The 22393-nt window shown below is 44.3% G+C and overlaps 1 protein-coding gene across 6 annotated transcripts in view; it reads right to left on the minus strand.

Moving 5' to 3' along the window:
* The window catches only part of LOC109898128 (leptin receptor), a 66964-nt gene that overhangs the window by 40112 nt on the left and 4459 nt on the right, over positions 1 to 22393 (minus strand). Inside the window, exons 2-5 of one of the 6 annotated variants that reach the window (XM_031833642.1) lie at positions 13127 to 13184; positions 11788 to 11840; positions 8275 to 8514; positions 4276 to 4405 (exon numbers count right to left, since the gene is read on the minus strand). In XM_031833642.1, coding sequence (XP_031689502.1) covers positions 4276 to 4405; positions 8275 to 8514; positions 11788 to 11840; positions 13127 to 13137 — 434 coding nt within the window. In that variant the 5' untranslated portion in view covers positions 13138 to 13184. Of the gene's footprint in view, positions 1 to 4275; positions 4406 to 8274; positions 8515 to 11787; positions 11923 to 13126; positions 13221 to 22393 lie in introns of all 6 variants that reach the window. The other 5 variants (XM_031833644.1, XM_031833643.1, XM_031833645.1 and 2 more) reach the window with 5 other exon arrangements.

Consider the following 22393-nt stretch of genomic DNA (forward strand, 5'->3'; position numbering starts at 1 on the left):
CGTGTATGAAGTAGACGAACGTGTTTGTTCCTGGTCGTGTATTTCTGCTGTACTGTTTTCGTCCCTCGTGTTTGGGGCATTTGTTTTTGAGCACCCAGTGTTGCGTGAGTGCATTAAATAGCACAGTATTGAACTCTCTGTTTCCTGCGTCTAACTCCACACCAACGACACCCGGATCGTTACAGAATCCCGCACCTGAAAATGGAGTCAGCAGGAGCTGCGGCCAACCCTCTCCCATCGATGGAGGAATGGGTTCTCCACCACACCACCGTCCTCCATCGGATCGGATCTTGCTATGGATCAAATTATGGAGAGAATGGACCGATGGGAGAGGAGTGGTCTCCTCTCTCCACCTTCGGCACCCCCGGCTCCGGACTCCCCATCTCCCGACTCCAGCACTCTCCGTCTGACGCTCCCGAGGGCTTATGATGGAGCGGCGGCGGGGTGCCAGGGGTTTTTACTCCAACTGGAGCTATACCTGGCCACCGTCAGACCCACTCCCTCGGGAGCGGAGAGGGTGAGTGTCCTCATCTCCTGCCTCACGGGTCGTGCTCTGGAGTGGGCGAACGCAGTCTGGAATGGTCCAGACTCAGCGAAAGAGCACTACCCAGAGTTTTCCCACCGCTTCCGTGCTGTGTTTGTTCACCCTCCAGAGGGCAGAGCGGTGGGAGAACGACTATTTCATCTCAGACATGAGAAGAGGAGAGGATTACGTGCTGGAGTTCTGGACCTTGGCAGCAGGATCTGGGTGGAACGACAGGGCCCTTATTGACCACTACAGGTGTAGTCTCCGGGAGGACGTCCGCAGGGAGCTAGCATGTCGGGACACTGCTCTTTCCCTGGATGGGCTAATCGAGATGTCCATCCGATTGGACAATCTACTGGCTGCCCGCGGGCGTTCGGAGAGGGTCCTGTGTGTTCCACCACCCAGCCCCTCCGCTCCCATTCCGATGGAGTAGGGAGGGGCCGTGCCGAGGGGTACCGGAGGAGGAGTCCCCCCCGCACCAGCTATGGTCGGAGAGGACACACGGCCGATCGGTGCTGGGGGGGTCCGTCTGGGAGTAGAGATGGCGCCCAGAGCGCCCAGAGTAAGGCTCCTAGGCACCTTCCTAGAGGGAAGTTACAATCCCTCCCAGTTCCACAATGGCCATGTTCACATCTATCCGTAGATTCCTGACCGATCTTCCCCCGTCTCAGGGGAACACCACGGTTCTGGTGATTGTGGATCGGTTCTCTAAGTCCTGCCGTCTCCTCCCGTTGCCCGGTATCCCTACAGCCCTACAGACTGCGGAGGCATTATTCACCCACGTCTTTCGGCACTACGGGGTGCCGGAGGACATCGTTTCTGACCGGTCAGCCTGACCTCCGGTTATCACCACGAGAGTAATGGCAGGTGGAGAGAGTGAACCAGGATGTGGGTAGGTTTCTGCGGTCGTATTGCCAGGATCGGCCAGGGGAGTGGGCGAGATACATTCCCTGGGCTGAAATGGCCCAGAACTCACTATGCCACTCCTCTACTAATGTGTCCCCTTTTCAGTGTGTGTTGGGGTACCAGCCGGTCCTGGCACCATGGCATCCGAGGCAGACCGAGGCTCCTGCGGTGGAGGAATGGGTACTGCGCTCCAAGGAGACCTGGAGGGCTGTCCAGGAATCTCTCCAACAAGCGAGTGGACGGCAGAAGAGGAGTGCTGACCCAAAACCTGCCCCTCCGCTTGCCCTGCCCGGAAGCTGGGTCTGCAGTGTGTAGGGCCCTTTAAAGTCCTGAGGAGAATAAACGAGGTGTGTTATTGATTACAACTCCCTTCCTATTATCGTATTAACCCCTCGTTTAATTTCTCTCTCCTCAGGCCGGGGGTAGCTGGTCCCCTGCAGAACAGTGAGGTGCCGGAGGTCCCCCCCCTCTGTACATCGAGGGGTCCCCGGCGTATACGATACAGTCCATTCTGGACTGAAGACGCCGGGTGAGGGGCCTGCAGTACCTCGTGGACTGGGAGGGGTACGGTCCGGAGGAGAGGTGCTGGGTACCGGTGGGGGACATCTTGGATCCAACAATGTTGAGGGATTTCCATCGCCTCCATCTGGATCACCATGCACCTCGTCCTCCGGGTCGACCTTGATGCCGGTGTCGGTGTGCTGCCCGGAGCCGCGCGTCAGGGGGGGGGGGGGGAGTACTGACTCCACACCCACAACGCCCGGAGCGTTAAACCCCCTTTTTCCTCCAAACATATCGATGGTCATTATTGCCCAAAAGTTCAATTTTTGTTTCATCAGACCAGAGGACATTTCTCCAAAAAGTACGATCTTTGTCCCCATGTGCAGTTGCAAACCATAGTCTGGCTTTTTTATGGCGGTTTTGGAGCAGTGGCTTCTCCTTGATGAGCGGCCAATATAGGACTCGTTTTTACTGCGGATATAGATACTTTTGTACCTGTTTCCTCCAGCATCTTCACAAGGTCCTTTGCTGTTGTTCTGGGATTGATTTGCACTTTTCGCACCAAAGTACATTCATCTCTAGGAGACAGAACGCGTCTCCTTCCTGAGCTGTAAAGATGGCTGCATGGTCCCATGGTGTTTATACTTGCGTACCATTGTTTGTACAGATGAATGTGGTACCTTCAAGCGTTTGGAAATTGCTCCCAAGGATGAACCAGACTTGTGGAGGTCTACAATTATTGGCTGATTTCTTTTGATTTTCCCATGATGTCAAGTAAAGAGGCACTGAGTTTGAGGGTAGACCTTGAAATACATCCACAGGTACACCTCCAATTGACTCTAATTATGTCAATTATTCTATCAGAAGCTTCTAATGTCATGACATCATTTTCTGGAATTTTCCAAGCTGCTTAAAGGCACAGTCAACTTAGTGTATGTAAGCTTCTGACCCACTGGAATTGTGATACAGTGAATTATAAGTGAAATAATCTGTCTGGAAAACAATTGCTGGAAAAATGACTTGTGTCATGCACAAAGTAGATGTCCTAACCGACTTGCCAAAACTCGTTAACAAGAAATTTGTGGAGTGGTTGAAAAACTAGTTTTAATGACTCCAACCTAAGTGTATGTAAACTTCCGACTTCAGCTGTAGTAGTGCACTACATAGGGAATGTGGTGCCATTTGGGACGCAAACATGTTCTCATCACAAATGTCAGCCTAAATAAATGTACATTCATACAGTAAAGATAATAGGCTAGTGTAATGTGGAAATCATAGACAAATCACAGGTCAGGGTGCAACCTAGCCTGGTCCCAGATCTGTTTGTGCTATCATGTGAAATTCCTTGTCATGCCATGTTCGAAATGATTGCACAAACATCTGAGACCAGGCTATGTGCAATCCACATGAAAGCAATGAGTATGTAAAAGCACTTTGGTTGCATTTACACAGGCAGCCCGATTCTGATCTTTTGCCCAATTATAAGCAAAATATTTGATCTGATTAGCCAAAAGACCAATTATTGGCAAAATATCACAATTGGGCTACCTGTGTTAACACAGTCATTGTGACAACTGCTGATACATCTGATTGATTGACAAGTTGACATTGAACTATTCAAACATTAAAACATCAAACACAATTCATATACTGTTTGAGTATGGAACAAAATGATCCTGTTTGAATGACTGTATCATAGGCTTATTGAGTGACAACAGTAGTGTGTTCTTGTTGTCTATTTAGCCCGGTGCCAGCAATCCCAGTTTTCCTGGTGCTGGTGTGTTATCAACCAGCCGATAATTGATCTGCTACCTGCACCGCAGTAGATTCACCTACACACACATGCTTAACCCTGCTGTGGGAGATGAATAGGCTCATAGCAAGCACGCACACACGCGCACGCACACACACACACACACACACACACACACAGCTCAAACATCCACCTGTGCTCTTATCGCCTCAGGTAGGTTTTTGGGCCAAGGCCAACACTAGACAGGGATAACACAAAGTAATGAAAGAGGAGAGAGACTCTAGAGAGGAGCAGCAAGTTATAGTAACTGATCAGTGAAAATATCACTTTTAAATGTTAATATTCTGTTAACTCATACCCAAGCAATATTGTTGACTCATCTTATACTTGTATTTGAGCATACATTGAATAAAAAAACGGTTAAAAACCCCCACCTCCATCTTGTATCTCAAATGGACCGTTCCAAAAATGCTTGCTCTTTCCTCATAGAGGATGATGTCATCCTATTTCACTCATAATGTCATTAATTATAGGTCATATTTAATAGAAATCTAGTAACACTGGACTTTAAATTGAACTTGATACTCACACCAAGCGCTGCAAGCAAATTGTCACCAACCCAGGAGTGGAGGTGTCTGAAGAAGTGGCGCGGTGCTTTAGATCACATATGACATTTTCCCAGGTCTCATCGACACGACACAGGATGTCCCAACAGGTGGCTGGAGAGAGATTTAATTAGCATGTTTGCATCAAGACTGTCTGTCTGACTGTCTGTCTGGTCGCTGTAAAACCCAATATTCTCTCCATGACCAAAAGTATGTGCACACGTGCTCGTCAAACGTCTCATTCCAAAATCATGGACATTAATATGGAGTTGGTCCCCCCTTATCTGCTATAACAACCTACACTATTCTGGGATGGCTTTCCACAAGATGTTAGAACATTGCTGCGGTGACTTGCGAGGTCGAGCACTGATGTTAGGCGATTAGGCCTGGCTCGCAGTTGTCGTTCCAATTTATCCCAAAGGTGTTCGATGGGGTTGAGGTCAGGGCTCTGTGCAGGCCAGTCAAGTCCTTCCACACAGATCTCAACAAACCATTTCTGTATGGACCTCGCTTTGTGTACAGAAGCATTGTCATGCTGAAACAGGAAATGGCCTTCCCCAAACTGTTGCCACAAAGTTGGAAGCACAGAATCGTCTAGAATGTCACTGTATTCTGTAGCTAACGGGCCTAGGCCGAACCATGAAAAACAGCGCCAGACCATTGTTCCTCCTCCACCAAACTTTAAAATTGACACTTAGCATTCGGGCAGGTAGCGTTCGCCTGGCATCCACGTTACCCAGATTCATCAGTCGAACTGTCAGATGTTGAAGCGTGATTTATCACTCCAGAAAACGCGTTTCCAATGCACCAGAGTCCAAAGGCAGGGCAAGCTTTACGCCACTCCAGCAGACGCTTGGCATTGCGCATGGTGATCTTAAGCTTGTGTGCTGCTGCTCGGCCATGGAAACCCATTTCATGAAGCTCCCTACGAATAGTTATTGGAGTTACTGAAACAGCCAAATAAACTAATTTGAAGGGGTGTCCACATACTTTTGTATATTGTCCCACCAACCCACCAACCCCAAGCGCGCGCGCGCACACACACACACACACACACACACACACACACACACACACACACACACACACACCTAGTTAAAAAAATAATAAACCCACACCTAATTAGGACAGTCATAGCAAAACCACCATGGAATATATTCTGAAAAATAGTCCTTGAATCTGGCCAACGTTATCTCAGGATCCACTTTGATGAATTAAACACACAGTGAATGGGAAGATGTTATTCCTTCATTCACCCCCTCTTATCAAAATAACTCTGTCTGACGCAGGTATTGTGTACCTCCGGTATAAACTACTGTTCAAAAAGTTTGGGGTCACTTAGAAATGTCCTTGTTTTTGAAAGAAAAGCACATTTTTTGTCCATTAAAATAACATCAAATTGATCAGAAATACAGTGTAGACATTAATGTTGTAAATGACTATTGTAGCTGGAAACGGCAGATTTTTAATGGAATTTCTATGTAGGCGTACAGAGGCCAATTATCAGCAACCATCACTCCTGTGTTCCACGTTGTGTTAGCTAATCCAAGTTTACCAGGCTAATTGATCATGAGAAAACCCTTTGGAATTATGTTAGCACAGCTGAAAACTGTTGTACTGATTAAAGAAGCAATAAAACTGGCATTCTTTAGACTAGTTGAGTATCTGGAGCATCAGCATTTGTGTGTTCGATTACAGGCTGAAAATGACCAGAAACAAATTCATTTATTCTGAAACTCATCAGTCTATTCTTGTTCTGAGAAATTATGTCTATTTCATGTGAGAAATTGCCAAGAAACTGAAGATCTCGTACAACACTGTGTACTACTCCATTCACAGAACAGTGGAAACTGTCTCTAACCAGAATAGAATGAGGAGTGGGAGGCCCCGGTGCACAACTGGGCAAGAGGACAAGTACATTAGAGTGTCTAGTTTGAGAAACAGACGCCTCACAAGTCCTCAACTGACAGCTTCATTAAATAGTACCTGCAAAATACCAGTCTCAACCTCTACAGAAAAGAGGGGACTCCGGGGTGCGGGCCTTCGAGGCACAGTTCCACTGTCCAGTGTCTGTGTTCTTTTACCCATCTTAATCTTTTCTTTTTATTGGCCAGTCTGAGATATGGCTTTTTCTTTGCAACTCTGCTCAGTTGTGCACCGGGACCTCCCACTCAAATCAAATCAAATCAAATATTTATATAGCCCTTCGTACATCAGCTGATATCATCAGCTGATATCTCAAAGTGCTGTACAGAAACCCAGCCTAAAACCCCAAACAGCAAGCAATGCAGGTGTAGAAGCACGGTGGCTAGGAAAAACTCCCTAGAAAGGCCAAAACCTAGGAAGAAACCTAGAGAGGAACCAGGCTATGTGGGGTGGCCAGTCCTCTTCTGGCTGTGCCGGGTGGAGATTATAACAGAACATGGCCAAGATGTTCAAATGTTCATAAATGATCAGCATGTTCGAATAATAAGAAGGCAGAACAGTTGAAACTGGAGCAGCAGCACGGCCAGGTGGACTGTGGACAGCAAGGAGTCATCATGTCAGGTAATCCTGGGGCATGGTCCTAGGGCTCAGGTCCTCCGAGAGAGAGAAGGAGAGAATTAGAGAACGCACACTTAGATTCACACAGGACACCGAATAGGACAGGAGAAGTACTCCAGATATAACAAACTGACCCTAGCCCCCTGACACATAAACTACTGCAGCATAAATACTGGAGGCTGAGACAGGAGGGGTCAGGAGACACTGTGGACCCATCCGAGGACACCCCCGGACAGGGCCAAACAGGAAGGATATAACCCCACCCACTTTGCCAAAGCACAGCCCCCACACCACTAGAGGGATATCTTCAACCACCAACTTACCATCCTGAGACAGGGCCGAGTATAGCCCACAAAGATCTCCGCCATGGCACAACCCAAGGGGGGGCGCCAACCCAGACAGGATGACCACATCAGTGAATCAACCCACTCAGGTGACGCACCCCTTCCAGGGACGGCATGAGAGAGCCCCAGTAAGCCAGTGACTCAGCCCCTGTAATAGGGTTAGAGGCAGAGAATCCCAGTGGAAAGAGGGGAACCGGCCAGGCAGAGACAGCAAGGGCGGTTCGTTGCTCCAGAGCCTTTCCGTTCACCTTCCCACTCCTGGGCCAGACTACACTCAATCATATGACCCACTGAAGAGATGAGACTTCAGTAAAGACTTAAAGGTTGAGACCGAGTTTGCGTCTCTGACATGGGTAGGCAGACCGTTCCATAAAAATGGAGCTCTATAGGAGAAATTTATTTATTTAGTGCTTTATCCGGGTAGCCGGAAAGTAGAGCATTGCAGTAGTCTAACCTAGAAGTGACAAAAGCATGGATACATTTTTCTGCATCATTTTTGGACAGAAAGTTTCTCATTTTTGCAATGTTACGTAGATGGAAAAAAGCTGTCCTTGAAATGGTCTTGATATGTTCTTCAAAAGAGAGATCAGGGTCCAGAGTAATGCCGAGGTCCTTCACAGTTTTATTTGAGACGACTGTACAACCATTAAGATTAATTGTCAGATTCAACAGAAGATCTCTGTTGGAACACAGGAGTGATGGTTGCTGATAATGGGCCTCTGTACGGCCTACGTAGATATTCCATAAAAAATCTGCCGTTTCCAGCTACAATAGTCATTAGCAACAATGTCTACACTGTATTTCTGATCAATTTAATGTTATTTTAACGGACAAAAAATGTGATTTTCTTTCAAAAACAAAGACATTTCTAAGTGACCCCAAACTTTCTAACGGTAGTATATACAAAGCATCTCTGAGGAGGAGTGCTGATTAAGGAGCAGGTCCCCACTCCTATTCATTATTATTTAAAAGGCAGAACTGATCCTGGCTCACCACTGCTACTCTAAGATCCTTTGTGAATACGGGCCCAAGACTAGCAGAGAGAACTATCACCCAGGTAACTGTAATGTCATTAAAACAGGGCATGACTCTGACCTCCACTGGGATTTGTCTCCTGGGGAGGTATTAGTGTGCTTGTGGAGTTCCTAAACAGGCACTGGGGTGGGTGTCCCGGATCAGATGGTGCCCTCCTGGACCCCGCAGACCCCTCGTCAACTCCCTCTCCCCAATGATGATGCTGGGCTGGGGGTGATGCACAGCAGAGCTCTGTCTGCCAGGGAAGTTCTAGAACGTCTCCATGGGGGGTTTCTTGCATAGGCTCCACAGACAAAACACCTTAGGCAGAAATGGGAAGTTAACATGGTTGACAGGAAATGACATCAGACACAGGGCAGAAGCTGTGGCATGATGATGCTGGTAACACCAGAGTTGTGGGTTTGATTCTTCACATGGTATTCCATCCCCACAATATTTATTTCCAACCGTTACAATAGCATTTGTTCCTAGGCAGAATCTAAAATATTTAAATGGAGGTCATTGACGTAAATTGACAATAATGATACATTAAAAAGATCAATAATTCAAGACATGTTCATGAAGTTGGCAAAAGTATTATAAAAAGGCAATACTATTGTTCAGAGAACATCAGTAGAATAAACTCTGGTAACCTCACTCTTTACCAGAGGGATTCTATAGCTTAAGGATACAGTTGAAGTCAGAAGTTTCCATTCACTTAGGTTGGAGTCATTAAAACTCATTTTTCAACCACTCCACAAATTTCTTGCGAACAAACTATAGTTGTGGCAAGTTGGTTAGGACATCTACTTTGTGCATGACACAAGTAATTTTTCCAACAATTGTTTACAGACAGATTATTTCACTTATAATTCACTGTATCACAATTCCAGTGTGTCAGAAGTTTACATACACTAAGTTGAATGTGCCTTTAAACAGCTTGGAAAATTCCAGAAAATTATGTCATGGCTTTAGAAGCTTCTGATAGGCTAATTGACATCATTTGAGCCAATTGGAGGTGTACCTGTGGATGTATTTCAAGGTCTACCTTCAAACTCAGTGCCTCTTTGCTTGATATCATGGGAAAATCAAAAGAAATCAGCCAAGACCTCAGAAAAAAAATTGTAGACCTCCACAAGTCTGCTTCGTCCTTGGGAGCAATTCCCAAATGCCTGAAGGTACCACGTTCATCTGTACAAACAATAGTACGCAAGTATAAACACCATGGGACCACGCAGCCGTCATACTGCTCAGGAAGGAGACGCAGTCTGTCTCCTAGTAATGAACTTACTTTGGTGCGAAAAGTACAAATCAATCCCAGAACAACAGCAAAAGACCCTGGGAAAATGCTAGAGGAAACAGGTACAAAAGTATCTATGTTCACAGTAAAATGAGTCCTACATCAGCATAACCAGAAAGGCTGCTCAGCAAGGAAGAAGCCTCTGCTCCAAATCCGCCGTAAAAAAGCCAGACTACAGTTTGCAACTGCACATGGGGACAAGGAGTGTACTTTTTGGAGAAATGTCCTCTGGTCTGATGAAACAAAAATAGAACTGTTTGGCCATAATGACCATTGTTATGTTCGGAGGAAAAAGGGGGAAGCTTGCAAGCCGAAGAACACCATCCCAACCCTGAAGCACGGGGGTGGCAGCATCATGTTGTGGGGGTGCTTTTCTGCAGGACGGACTGGTGCACTTTACAAAATAGATGGCACCATGAGGGAGGAAAATCATTTGGATATATTGAAGCAACATCTCAAGACATCAGTCAGGAAGTTAAAGCTTGGTTGCAAATGGGTCTTCCAAATGGACAATGACCCCAAGCATCTGCCAAAGTTGTGGCAAAATGGCTTAAGGACAACAAAGTCAAGGTATTGGAGTGGCCATCACAAAGCCCTGACCTCAATCCTATAGAAGATTTGTGGGCATAACTCAAAAAGTGTGTGCAAGCAAGGAGGCCTACAAACCTGACTCGGTTACACTAGCTCTGTCAGGAGGAATGGACCAAAATTCACCCAACGTATTGTGGGAAGCTTGTGGAAGGCTACCTGAAATGTTTGACCCAAGTTAAACAATTTAAAGGCAATGCTACCAAATACTAATTGAGTGTATGTAAACTTCTGACCCACTGGGAATGTGATGAAAGAAATAAAAGCTGAAATAAATCATTCTCTCTACTATTATTCTGACATGTCACATTCCTAAAATAAAGTGGTGATCCTAACTGACCTAAGACAGGGAATTTTTACTAGGATTAAATGTCAGGAATTGTGAAAAACTGAGTTGAAAATGTATTTGGCTAAAGTTTGTAAACTTCCGAATTCAACTGTAAATACTGAACATGGTCCTATTTCAACAGGTGAAATAATGTGATTGACACAATATGAAGGCAAGTCATAGGGATACAATGCCTCAGGGAGACATTACAGTATTTTTGATATTTGTTTTACCTTTATTTAACTAGGCAAGTCAGTTAAGAACAAATTCTTATTTTCAATGACAGCCTAGGAACAGTGGGTTAACTGCCTTGTTCAGGGGAAGAACGACAGATTTTCACCTTGTTAGCTAGGGGATTCAAGCTTGCAACCTTTCAATTACTAGTCCAACGCTCTGACCACTAGGCTACCTGCCGCCCATGACGAAGGAAGAGAATGACAACAACTATCCTCACCATCCTCCATCCCACCAGACCCCCTCTGCCCAACAAAACCAAACCTCTGCAGGCTCCTCCAAGACCATGATTCATTCCACCCATTAGAAGGATTGTTTCCTTACACATTAGATGACGTCCAACATTAAAAGGATGGGTAACCGCAGAGAACAGCGCACTTCTACTTAGATCACACAGTGTCACACCAATGAAATGCAACACTCAATGGCCCTTTTGATTTTTGGCAATAATGGACTGTATTGTAAGTAGCTAAGGGGCGTGATAGTGTGTAATGCAGTGTTCCCAAACTATGTCTTCGGGATCCCATGGGGTGCACGTTTTGTTGTTTTGCCCTAACACTACACAGCTGATTCAAACGATCAAAGCTGGATGATTAGTTGATTATTTGAATCAGCTGTGTAGTGCCAGAGCAAAACAACTAAACGTGCACACCATGGGGTCCTGAGGACCGAGTTTAGGAAACCCTGGTGTAGTGGATGTGAAAGTATAGGAAGAGGCCCTGTGTTTCTGTGTATACGAATACAAGTACACCGTACTCTATTTGCTGACATGACAAGGCCTAGTTCTGGCGAAAAGCCGCTAGGGAACTACACGTAACATGTAACTGCATGTGGCGTTGCTTCTGAAATGTTTGCTATTCATTATTCCAGGGTAGAGTGAGTGAAATTGTACGATTACAGGCAGAACCCCCTTTGCGATCCGTGTGGGCACACGCACAAAGCACTCGAGGCAAAGCAGATTAAGCACTGCCTTCGCCATATCCGGAACTAATGCTGCTCTGATCTAAGGCATCCCATTCAGTCTTGGCAGATTCTCTCGGTCTACGCAAAGAAATCTGCCCACGGGAGGTTGTAGGGGTGGTAATGTGGATGGACGCAAGTGAGATTGTTACGATTCTTCTAATGGGGAAGGAACTCAACTCACCATGGTAGATGATGAGGATATGCACCAGGAATGTTAGCATTGCAGACAGGATCCTGCAGAGATAGAGAGAGAGAGGAGGAAGAGGGAACGAGAGCGAGCGAGGGAGGGAGGGAGAGATAAAATGTTTAAAATGTTCTGTAAGTGATGAGAGATGGTATGGGGAGGAATTTAGAGAGGGAAGGGGGATCAGGAAAGATGTACAGGTGAATAAAAAGAGAAATGGATGAATAAAGAAAGACAAGTGAGAGTACAGAGAGAGAGACAGAGAGATAGATGAAGAGAGGAAAGCAGAGAGAGTCTTGTCAACCCAATGCTAACTCAACCCAAAACTAGTTTCACAGGAGAACAGGAGTGTTTTACAGTAGGTACTAAAGTCAGCAGTGTCACCAAGCTTCATCAGGGCCTTTAGTCACAACGTTGAGTCACTGATGTGTCCTTCCTGTCCGGTTTTGCATCCCCTCGGGCTAGTGCGGTGGGAGAGATCTTTGTGGGCTATACTCGGCCTTGTCTCAGGGTCTGTTGATATCCCTTTGGCAAAGTGGGTGGGGTTATATACTGCCTGGTTGGCCCTGTCCGGGAGTATCTTTGGACGGGGCCACAGTTTCCCCGAGTACCTATGCTGCAATAGTCTATGTGCCAGGGGGCTAGGGTCAGTCTGTCCTATCTGGTGTAATTCTCCTGTCTTATCTGGTGTCCTGTGTGATCTTCGGTATGCTTCCTCTAATTCTCCCATCTCTCTCTCGCTCTCTCTCCCTTCCCGGAGGACCAGAGCCTCAGGACTACCTGGCCTGACGACTTCTGGCTGTTCCTGTCTCCAGTCCACCTGGTCGTGCTGCCTGTTGTCCTGCCTGTGGCTATAGAACCATAATCTTGTCCCGGACCTGCTGTTTCGACCCTCTTCCTCTCTCTCCCTCCAACTCTCTCGCTCTACTCTACCACTGAATACTCGGCTATGAAAAGCCAACTGACATTTACTCCTGATGTGCTGACCTGTTGCACCATCTACAACTACTGTGATTATTATTTCACCCTGCTGGTCATCTATGAACATTTGACCGGCCACCCCTCAGAGCCTCGTTCCTCTCTCTAAGTTTCTTCCTGGTTCCTGGCTTTAAAGGGAGTTTTTCCTAGCCACATTGCTTCTACATCTGCATTGCTTGCTCTTTTGGGTTTTAGTCTGGGTTTCTAAATAAAGCACTTTGTGACATCTGCTGATGTAAAAAGAGCTTTATAAATACATTTGATTGATTGATTGATTGATTGATTGACCACACCACGACCACAGTATTCCACAGTATTCTGCTGTAAAGGCCTGGGTGTTGCCCACAATCATACTTACATTGTCTTCATGAGTTAGTTGGCGAGCATGGCCTCCACTGCAGTTGTGATGACTCTCACTGAGGAGAGAGCAAAGGTAGAGAGGACCTAAGGGACTATTTGGGAAGACACAACACATTTTACATTTGAGTAATTTAGCAGACCGACTGATCAAGAGTGACTTACAGTTTGTGCATTGATCTTAAAGGAAAAATCCACACAAAAAAATCATATGATGCAAAACGCATCAAAACTTGACTGCTGACATGCAAAATGTTTTGGGACCGTATCAACAGTGGACCAATGAAAACATACCAAAGGATCGTTTTTGAGTGGATTTTTAGTCTGTACTTTAATAAATAATGTTGATTTAAAAATGACATGTCACTGCGACTCAGATAATAACAACAACAATAAGAAATAATAAAATATAATATGAATATATGAATATGAACATAAAGTAAATGGCTCAGTAGAATAGAATAAACATTTTAGCATAAGTATAATACAGGAATCACAATTAATTGTCCAATATTTACTCGTGTTTTGGGGAAGGGAAGGGAAGATTGGGCAGGAAGTGTTTGAATTGTGCAGTATTTAGCAATCATAACAAGAGTCTGGTAGCATGAATGTATGTGTCTGTGTGTGTGTGTGTGTGGATATGTGTTCGTCTGTGTGGATATGTGCGTGAGTGAGTGCATGTGTGCTATGGTAATGAGAATCAGAGCAGGTGGTCAGTCCAGTTCAAGTGTTCAGCAGTCTGATGGCTAGTACAATAGATAGAAACTGTCTCTGAGCACGTTGGTATGAGACCTCATGCTCCGAAACAGTCTGCCTGACAGTAAGTGAGTGAACAGCTCGTGGCTGGGGTGTGTGGGTTCCTTGAAGATTCTGCGGGTATTACTCAGGCACCATTTCGAGTAGACGTCCTGGATGGGCGGGAGCAAGGGCCCAGTGATGTACTGGGCTGTCTACACCACACAATGGAGGGCCTTGAGGTCGTGAACATAGAAATTCCCATATCAGGCCTTGATGCAACTGGTCAGGACACTCTCGATGGTGCAGCAAAAGTATTTGGAGATGACCCAGGGTGGCACGCCTTAGGAAGTAGAGATGCTGTTGCACCCTCTTTGTCCACGTCAAGTCCTCTGTGATGTGGACGGCGAGGAACTTAATATTGCTGACTCTCTACTAGAGGTTGACCGATTAATCGGCATGGGTGATTAATTAGGGCCGATTTTAAGGTTTCATAACAATCGGTAATCAGCCTATTTGGATGCCGATTATGGCCGATTACATTGCAATCCACGAGGAAACTGTGTGGCAGGCTGACCTCCTGTTACGTGAGTGCAGCGTCAAAAGGACCTTGTGGCTGCATGTTATACGTTATAATGTTATAAAAAACAACCAATCTTCACATAATCACCAGTTAACTACACATGGTTGATGATATTACTAGGTTAACTAGCTTGTCCTGCGTTGCATATAATCAATGCGGTGCCTGTTAATTTATCATCGAATCACAGCCTAATTCAACTTCGCCAAACGGTGTTGATTTAACAAAATCGCATTTGTGGAAAAAAGCTCATTCGTTGAACAAATGTACCCAACCATAAACATCAATGCCTTTCTTAAAATCAATACAATATACATAAGTATATTTTTTTACACCTGCATATTTAGTTAAAATAAATGCATGTTAGCAGGCAATATTAACTAGGGAAATTTTGTCACTTCTCTTGCGTTCAGTGCAAGCAGAGTCAGGGTATATGCAACAGTTTGGGCCGCCTGGCTCGTTGCAAACTGTGTTTCTTCCTAACAAAGACCGCAATTAATTTGCCAGATTTTACATACAGTGCCTTGCGAAAGTATTCGGCCCCCTTGAACTTTGTGACCTTTTGCCACATTTCAGGCTTCAAACATAAAGACAGTGGGACACAATCATGAAGTGGAACAACATTTATTGGATATTTCAAACGTTTTTAACAAATCAAAAACTGAAAAATTGGGCGTGCAAAATTATTCAGCCCCTTTACTTTCAGTGCAGCAAACTCTCTCCAGAAGTTCAGTGAGGATCTCTGAATGATCCAATGTTGACCTAAATGACTAATGATGATAAATACAATCCACCTGTGTGTAATCAAGTCTCCGTATAAATTCACCTGCACTTTGATAGTCTCAGAGGTCCGTTAAAAGCGCAGAGAGCATCATGAAGAACAAGGAACACACCAGGCAGGTCCGAGATACTGTTGTGAAGAAGTTTAAAGCCGGATTTGGATACAAAAAGATTTCCCAAGCTTTAAACATCCCAAGGAGCACTGTGCAAGCGATAATATTGAAATGGAAGGAGTATCAGACCACTGCAAATCTACCAAGACCTGGCCGTCCCTCTAAACTTTCAGCTCATACAAGGAGAAGACTGATCAGAGATGCAGCCAAGAGGCCCATGATCACTCTGGATGAACTGCAGAGATCTACAGCTGAGGTGGGAGACTCTGTCCATAGGACAACAATCAGTCGTATATTGCACAAATCTGGCCTTTATGGAAGAGTGGCAAGAAGAAAGCCATTTCTTAAAGATATCCATAAAAAGTGTCGTTTAAAGTTTGCCACAAGCCACCTGGGAGACACACCAAACATGTGGAAGAAGGTGCTCTGGTCAGATGAAACCCAAATTGAACTTTTTGGCAACAATGCAAAATGTTATGTTTGGCGTAAAAGCAACACAGCTCATCACCCTGAACACACCATCCCCACTGTCAAACATGGTGGTGGCAGCATCATGGTTTGGGCCTGCTTTTCTTCAGCAGGGACAGGGAAGATGGTTAAAATTGATGGGAAGATGGATGGAGCCAAATACAGGACCATTCTGGAAGAAAACCTGATGGAGTCTGCAAAAGACCTGAGACTGGGACGGAGATTTGTCTTCCAACAAGACAATGATCCAAAACATAAAGCAAAATCTACAATGGAATGGTTCAAAAATAAACATATCCAGGTGTTAGAATGGCCAAGTCAAAGTCCAGACCTGAATCCAATCGAGAATCTGTGGAAAGAACTGAAAACTGCTGTTCACAAATGCTCTCCATCCAACCTCACTGAGCTCGAGCTGTTTTGCAAGGAGGAATGGGAAAAAATGTCAGTCTCTCGATGTGCAAAACTGATAGAGACATACCCCAAGCGACTTACAGCTGTAATCGCAGCAAAAGGTGGCGCTACAAAGTATTAACTTAAGGGGGCTGAATAATTTTGCACGCCCAATTTTTCAGTTTTTGATTTGTTAAAAAGGTTTGAAATATCCAATAAATGTCGTTCCACTTCATGATTGTGTCCCACTTGTTGTTGATTCTTCACAAAAAAATAGTTTTAAATAGTTTTATATCTGAAATGTGGCAAAAGGTCGCAAAGTTCAAGGGGGCCGAATACTTTCGCAAGGCACTGTAATTATGACATACCACTGAAGGTTGTGCAATGTAACAGCAATATTTAGACTTAGGGTTGCCACCTGTTCAACACAATACGGAATGGTTCTGTATTTCACTGAAAGGATTTGACCATATTAATGACCAAAGGCTCGTAATTCTGTGTGTTTATTATAATTAAGTCTATGATTTGATATTTGATAGAGCAGTCTGACTGAGCGGTGGTAGGCAGCAGCAGGCTCGTAAGCATTCATTCAAACAGCACTTTACTGCGTTTGCCGAGCAGCTCTTAGCAACGCTTGAAGCACAGCGCTGTTTATGACTTCAAGCCTATCAACTCCCGAGATTAGGCTGGCAATACTAAAGTGCCTATGAGCACATCCAAAGGTATATGAAATACAAATGGTATAGAGGGAAATAGTTGACGTGTCATAATTCCTATAACTGCAACCTAAAACTTCTTAACTGGGAACATTGACGAACTGGGAATATTGAACCACCAGCTTTAATATGTTCTCGTGTTCTGGGCAAGGAACTTAAACGTTAGCTTTTTTACATGGCACATATTGCACTTTTACTTTCCAACACTGTGTTTTTAAATTATTTAAACCAAATTGAACATGTTTCATTATTTATTTGAGGTAAATAGATTTTATTTGTGTATTATATTAAGTTAAAATAAAAGGGTTCATTGTACATTCAGTATTGTTGTAATTGTCATTATTACAAATATATAAAAATTGGCCGATTAATCGGTATCAGCTTTTTTTGGGCCCTCCAATAATCGGTATCGGTGGCAATCCCGTTGATGTGGATCAGGGCATGTTCCACCCTCTGCTTCCTGAAGTCAACAATCAACTCCTTTGTTTTGCTGACATTGAGGGCGAGGTAGTTGTCCTGGCTTCACAATGCCAGTTCACTTACCTCCTCCCTATAGACTGACTCATCGTTTTTGGTTATCAGTCCTACAACCGTGGTGTCGTCATCAAACTTGATGATGGAGTTGGTGCTGTGCAAAGCAACGGAGTTGTGGGTGACAAGGGAGTACAGCAGACGGCTGAGGACACACCCCTGGGGGGCCCCTGGGAGGAGGTGTTGTTGCCAATCCTCACAGCTTATGGTCCAATATTCCCAGTTTATGGTCTGCCCGTCAGGAATTCCAGGATCCAGCTGCAGAGGGTGGAGTCAAGCTTGGTGTCACGTTTGGAGGGAACAATAGTGTTGAATGCTGAACTGAAGTCAATGAACAGCATTCTCACATAGGTGTTCCTCTTGTCCAGATGTGTTAAGGCCGTGTGAGAAGCGATGGAAATGGCATCTTCCGTGGATCTGTTGGAGAGGTAGGCAAATTGGAGTGGGTCCAATTTGCTTTGCTTCCTGCTGAGTGCCACAACAACAGTCTGAGAGGCGCCTTCCATTTAGTTTCTAGAGTTTCCATCAACGCCTGGATTGTGTTGAGGGATACTGTGTCTGAAAGCCAAGGTAGGCACAGGAGGCAAGTATTAAGAAAGGAAAACATCTCAATAAACACCATTATAAGAACAGTGGAAGTCGGTGCCATTAAAGATGAGGGAGGATGATTCTTTTTTTTATGAGCATGGCCTTATTTCTTTTACAGCATATTGGATGACTGTCATTCATATTCCATTCACCCAGCTCATTGTAACATCGACAGATTTAGGCTACTACATGATACTAAAATGTTCCCTATACCCATGATGTTGTTGCTACAACCTAGCCTATGAATAACATTTTACAACGTACTGTAGGTACAGAGGTGGAGAGAAATTTGAGTGCTCAAAGTGTCAGACATTGGAACATTCAATACCGCCTTGCACAATCTTGCCTGCATCTAGCTGATCTAGGGTGTAATCATTAGTCCAACAGTAGCAAACAAGAGTTTCTATTGGACAAATTCAGGTATGTTTATTGCCGTTTTGTTCTGTTTGCTTCCATTTAAGAAATGCTTTTCAACAGAATCAGTGGAATGAATACACCCCGGATCACACGCTTACACAGTTCCCTTTCGTAGCAGCCACATTCAAACAGCATGATCCCTTTGATCGTTGGACAATACCTTCTCGCATCTACGCACTCTCCTCCTCTCACCGTTTCCCTTTGCTTGTGGACTTAAGTGTGCACAACACATCAGCTGTCTGTGCCAGGTAAAAATAACTTTCCAAGTCAAAACGCCATATCTTAAAGGCTAACCGCTACATACAGCCTACATCAATGTCACGATATTAGCTAAGTCAACATACAGTTGAAGTCGGAAGTTTATAAACACCTTAGCCAAATGCATTTAAACTCAGTTTTTCACAATCCCTGACATTTAATCCTTGTAAAAACTACCTGTTTTAGCTCAGTTAGGATCACCACTTTATTTTAAGAATGTGAAATGTCCGAATAATAGGAGAGAGAATGATTTATTTCAGCTTTTATTTCTTTCATCACATTCCCAGTGGGTCAGAAGTTTACATACACTCAATTAGTATTTGGTAGCATTGCCTTTAAATTGTTTAACTTGGGTCAAACTTTTCGGGTAGCCTTCCACAAGCTTCCCACAATACGTTGGGTGAATTTTGGCCCATTTCTCCTCACAGAACTGGTGTAACTGAGTCAGGTTTGTAGGCCTCAAATTGTCTGTAGGATTGAGGTCAGGGCTTTGTGATGACCATTCCAATACCTTGACTTTGTTGTCCTTAAACCATTTTGACACAACTTTGGAAGTATGCTTGGGGTCATTGTCCATTTGTTACTAGCAGTTACACAGGTGGGCCCCAGTGGCAATACATTTATAAAACCAAAAGCTTACCTTGACTTGGAAGAGTTCCGGAAACTAGCTGTCCTCCGGCTACACAATGATACCTTACAGAGTGCTGTTGAGGCTAAGGTAGACAGTGTTTTTAATCAATTATTTGACATGTGACATGTGAACACATTTAGTATAGTTTTGTCTAAAAAGGGTAACTTTTTAATGTTTCACTATTTTTACTTCTCAGAAATTCACTGAGGAGGATGATCCTCCTCTTCCTCCTATGAGGAACCTCAAACTCTTCCCAAAAGTAAGCTCCCCTGTCGCTGCAGCGATGATTTATAGGCTCATTCCCAAACTATTACCAGGGGTCCCCAGCGCGCACGCACACTTTACAACCCTCCGGAGCGGACAGAGAAATACAACTTCCCTCTATCCAATCAGAGCAGCAGGATCAACGTACAGCCCGCCCTTCTCTTTACAGACAGGCAAACTAGCCAGTTTAGTTAATTAGACTGCCCATGGATGACTCAAATCATTCTGGAATGATAACTCAAGATTAATAAAACTGGGAAGAGACAGGGAAAATATAAACAAAGACATTACTGTAATGAGCTGAGCTACAGGGGATATGGCTGAGACAAGAACATGTAGCCAAATCGTGGTCTGCTTTGACAATGGACATGAATCTCTGTCATAGCATTCGCAAACTGTTTGCAGTGTTTTCGGGACCAATGCGACATACAGCCTAATAATTAGATGTTAGTGGCAACAAATGCTGTAAAACATTCAGCAGCATGTTTTCAGTATGTAGCTTGAGATAGGCTACACATTTTGTCCGACCTGTGAATTTGTATGTAGGGGAAATGGCACGCTTTTTACAGTCACGGCGCTCATGCGCAGCATATGATGAGCCCGTCATCAAACTACCTCAACAAGCACATCCAAATGGTAAATGTAAATGGATTGTTGTGTGTGGTTTACTTAATCTTTTCTGAAGTAAAGTGATAGTATGGTGATCACAGAGCTAGGCCTATTCTACCCACTTAGTAATTGAGAAGGTATCAACAGCCTCCTACCCTTAGCATGCAAGTTCATGAAAATTAATTCATGAAAATGACTCCAAACATGAACACAGATTAATGACTACATCCATTCATTCATTGGTTCTCTGGATCAAAACAATAACATCCCAGGTTACAATACAGTACGATGGACAGCTGCCCAGCTCTACCAAGTGACCACCTGCAGATGAGAGCTGAGTGGCCTAATCCTAAACCATCCATAGGAATGACTTGTGTTACTGAACGATAACAAGCAGGCCTAGGTGTTATTCAGTGAGCTATAACAACGTGTGTGTGTGTGTGTGTGTGTGTGTGTGTGTGTGTGTGTGTGTGTGTGTGTGTGTGTGTGTGTGTGTGTGTGTGTGTGTGTGTGTGTGTGTGTGTGTGTGTGTGTGTGTGTGTGTGTGTGTGTGTGTGTGTGTTATATCAAACGACTATCAGCATAATGATGAGAAGGAAGCACTGGGCACGATCATGCTCTACATTAAAAACAAAAGTGAATCCTTTCAATGACAACCCGTGCTGGTACACACAAGCCTCATGCCTCATTTTCATAGATCACATATCAAAACAAGTTGTACTCTGCAAGTGACAATAACAAGAAATGACAGTAGGCCTATCACAAATAATCAAATTACCAGAAAAGTAATGAATGTTAATCTAGATTTGTGGCCCACTTTGGAATAGGCACCTCATGCATATTTACGCATAGACCACTGGCCAAATCAAATCTCTCAAATCTAATTTTGGTTGCTGATTGAATTTCATCCAGAGCCAGAATGTCAGTGTAGATTAACCTATAAAGGTGTGAAGCCTGTTTTTTGTCACACAAATCTCAGCCTCTCGATTGCAAGCCCCTGGGAGTATAGCTTAAAAACATACTCCGCCAAGCCAGTGAGTCACAGTGTAATCTTGGTTTCTCACAAGTAAAACTCTCTGGAATTTTGCCACTTCCCAATTAGTCAAGGGGTTGAACCAGTTCCAAACTCTGTATTCTGGGGCTTGCATCACCGGGAGGAAATCCTGGTTGATTTCTCAACTAAAGCAGTTCCCTCCTCTCAAGGGACTTCCAAGACATTCTTTACGCATGGAGGAACTGACCACTGATTCCCTGTACCTCAGTGGTGTGTATTCATGGATGCCAAAACATTAAATAATGTATCTTTCGTCTCTCTGTGTTTCATAATTTCCGAACCAGGGTCTGTAGTGACACCTCTAGCACTGAGATGTAGTGCCTAACTACAATGGCCCCTTTCCTAAATTAGCAATGGATGGAGATAGGGATTTGAACTTTACTTGGCTTTACTTCATTCTCCGTGCTGGCCAATGATTATACTGCCAATTTTGACAGGGATTCTTGCCTGAGAGGATGGAAGTTCAATATGTGGCCAGATGTAGTAGATGAATGTTAACTACCTGGCTCACCGTTGCCCATGAAAGGAAGTTGGGCTAGCGAGCAAGCATTTTAGCCAGGTAACCTAGGACAACAACAAAAATTAAAGCGTGTACTGTATGACAGAGTCATTGACCGTTTTGGCAACATGAAAGAGAGGAGGACGGTATTGGCTTCTCTACAAGTAGGTTGAGTCAACATGTTTTGTCTACTTGCAAGCACACACACACAGAAATCAGTACCATGGACATATTCATCATATTTAGCTTATATTGATTGGACTCAATTCTGTTTGGTGTCTTTTAGTTATCACTGTATTAGACTAAGCAGAGGTGAGTTGATGGTGTTGAAATGTTAAAGTTGAAATGGTGCTGGAATATTGGAGGCAACTCCCGTTTTCTTTGCGACTTGCGGCAGCCTAACTCTCCATGGTTCTAAAATCAATAGTTAATTAGTAGTCTGAAAATGTCGGAAAGGTGAACTTGCTTGTAACTGTTTGTTACATGCAATATGCTTTGTGGACTTCACTGGACAGATGTTGCTCTCCGGTTTTGTGATGAAACACAGGTGTGGTTGAATTTATTCTGCCAATGTGTCTTACTTGTCTCAGCCTAAAGCCTATATATCACAGTGGCAAGGTATATGAACTAGCAGG

Source organism: Oncorhynchus kisutch, linkage group LG10 (genome assembly GCF_002021735.2).
Source record: "Oncorhynchus kisutch isolate 150728-3 linkage group LG10, Okis_V2, whole genome shotgun sequence".
NCBI classification, from domain to species: domain Eukaryota; kingdom Metazoa; phylum Chordata; class Actinopteri; order Salmoniformes; family Salmonidae; genus Oncorhynchus; species Oncorhynchus kisutch.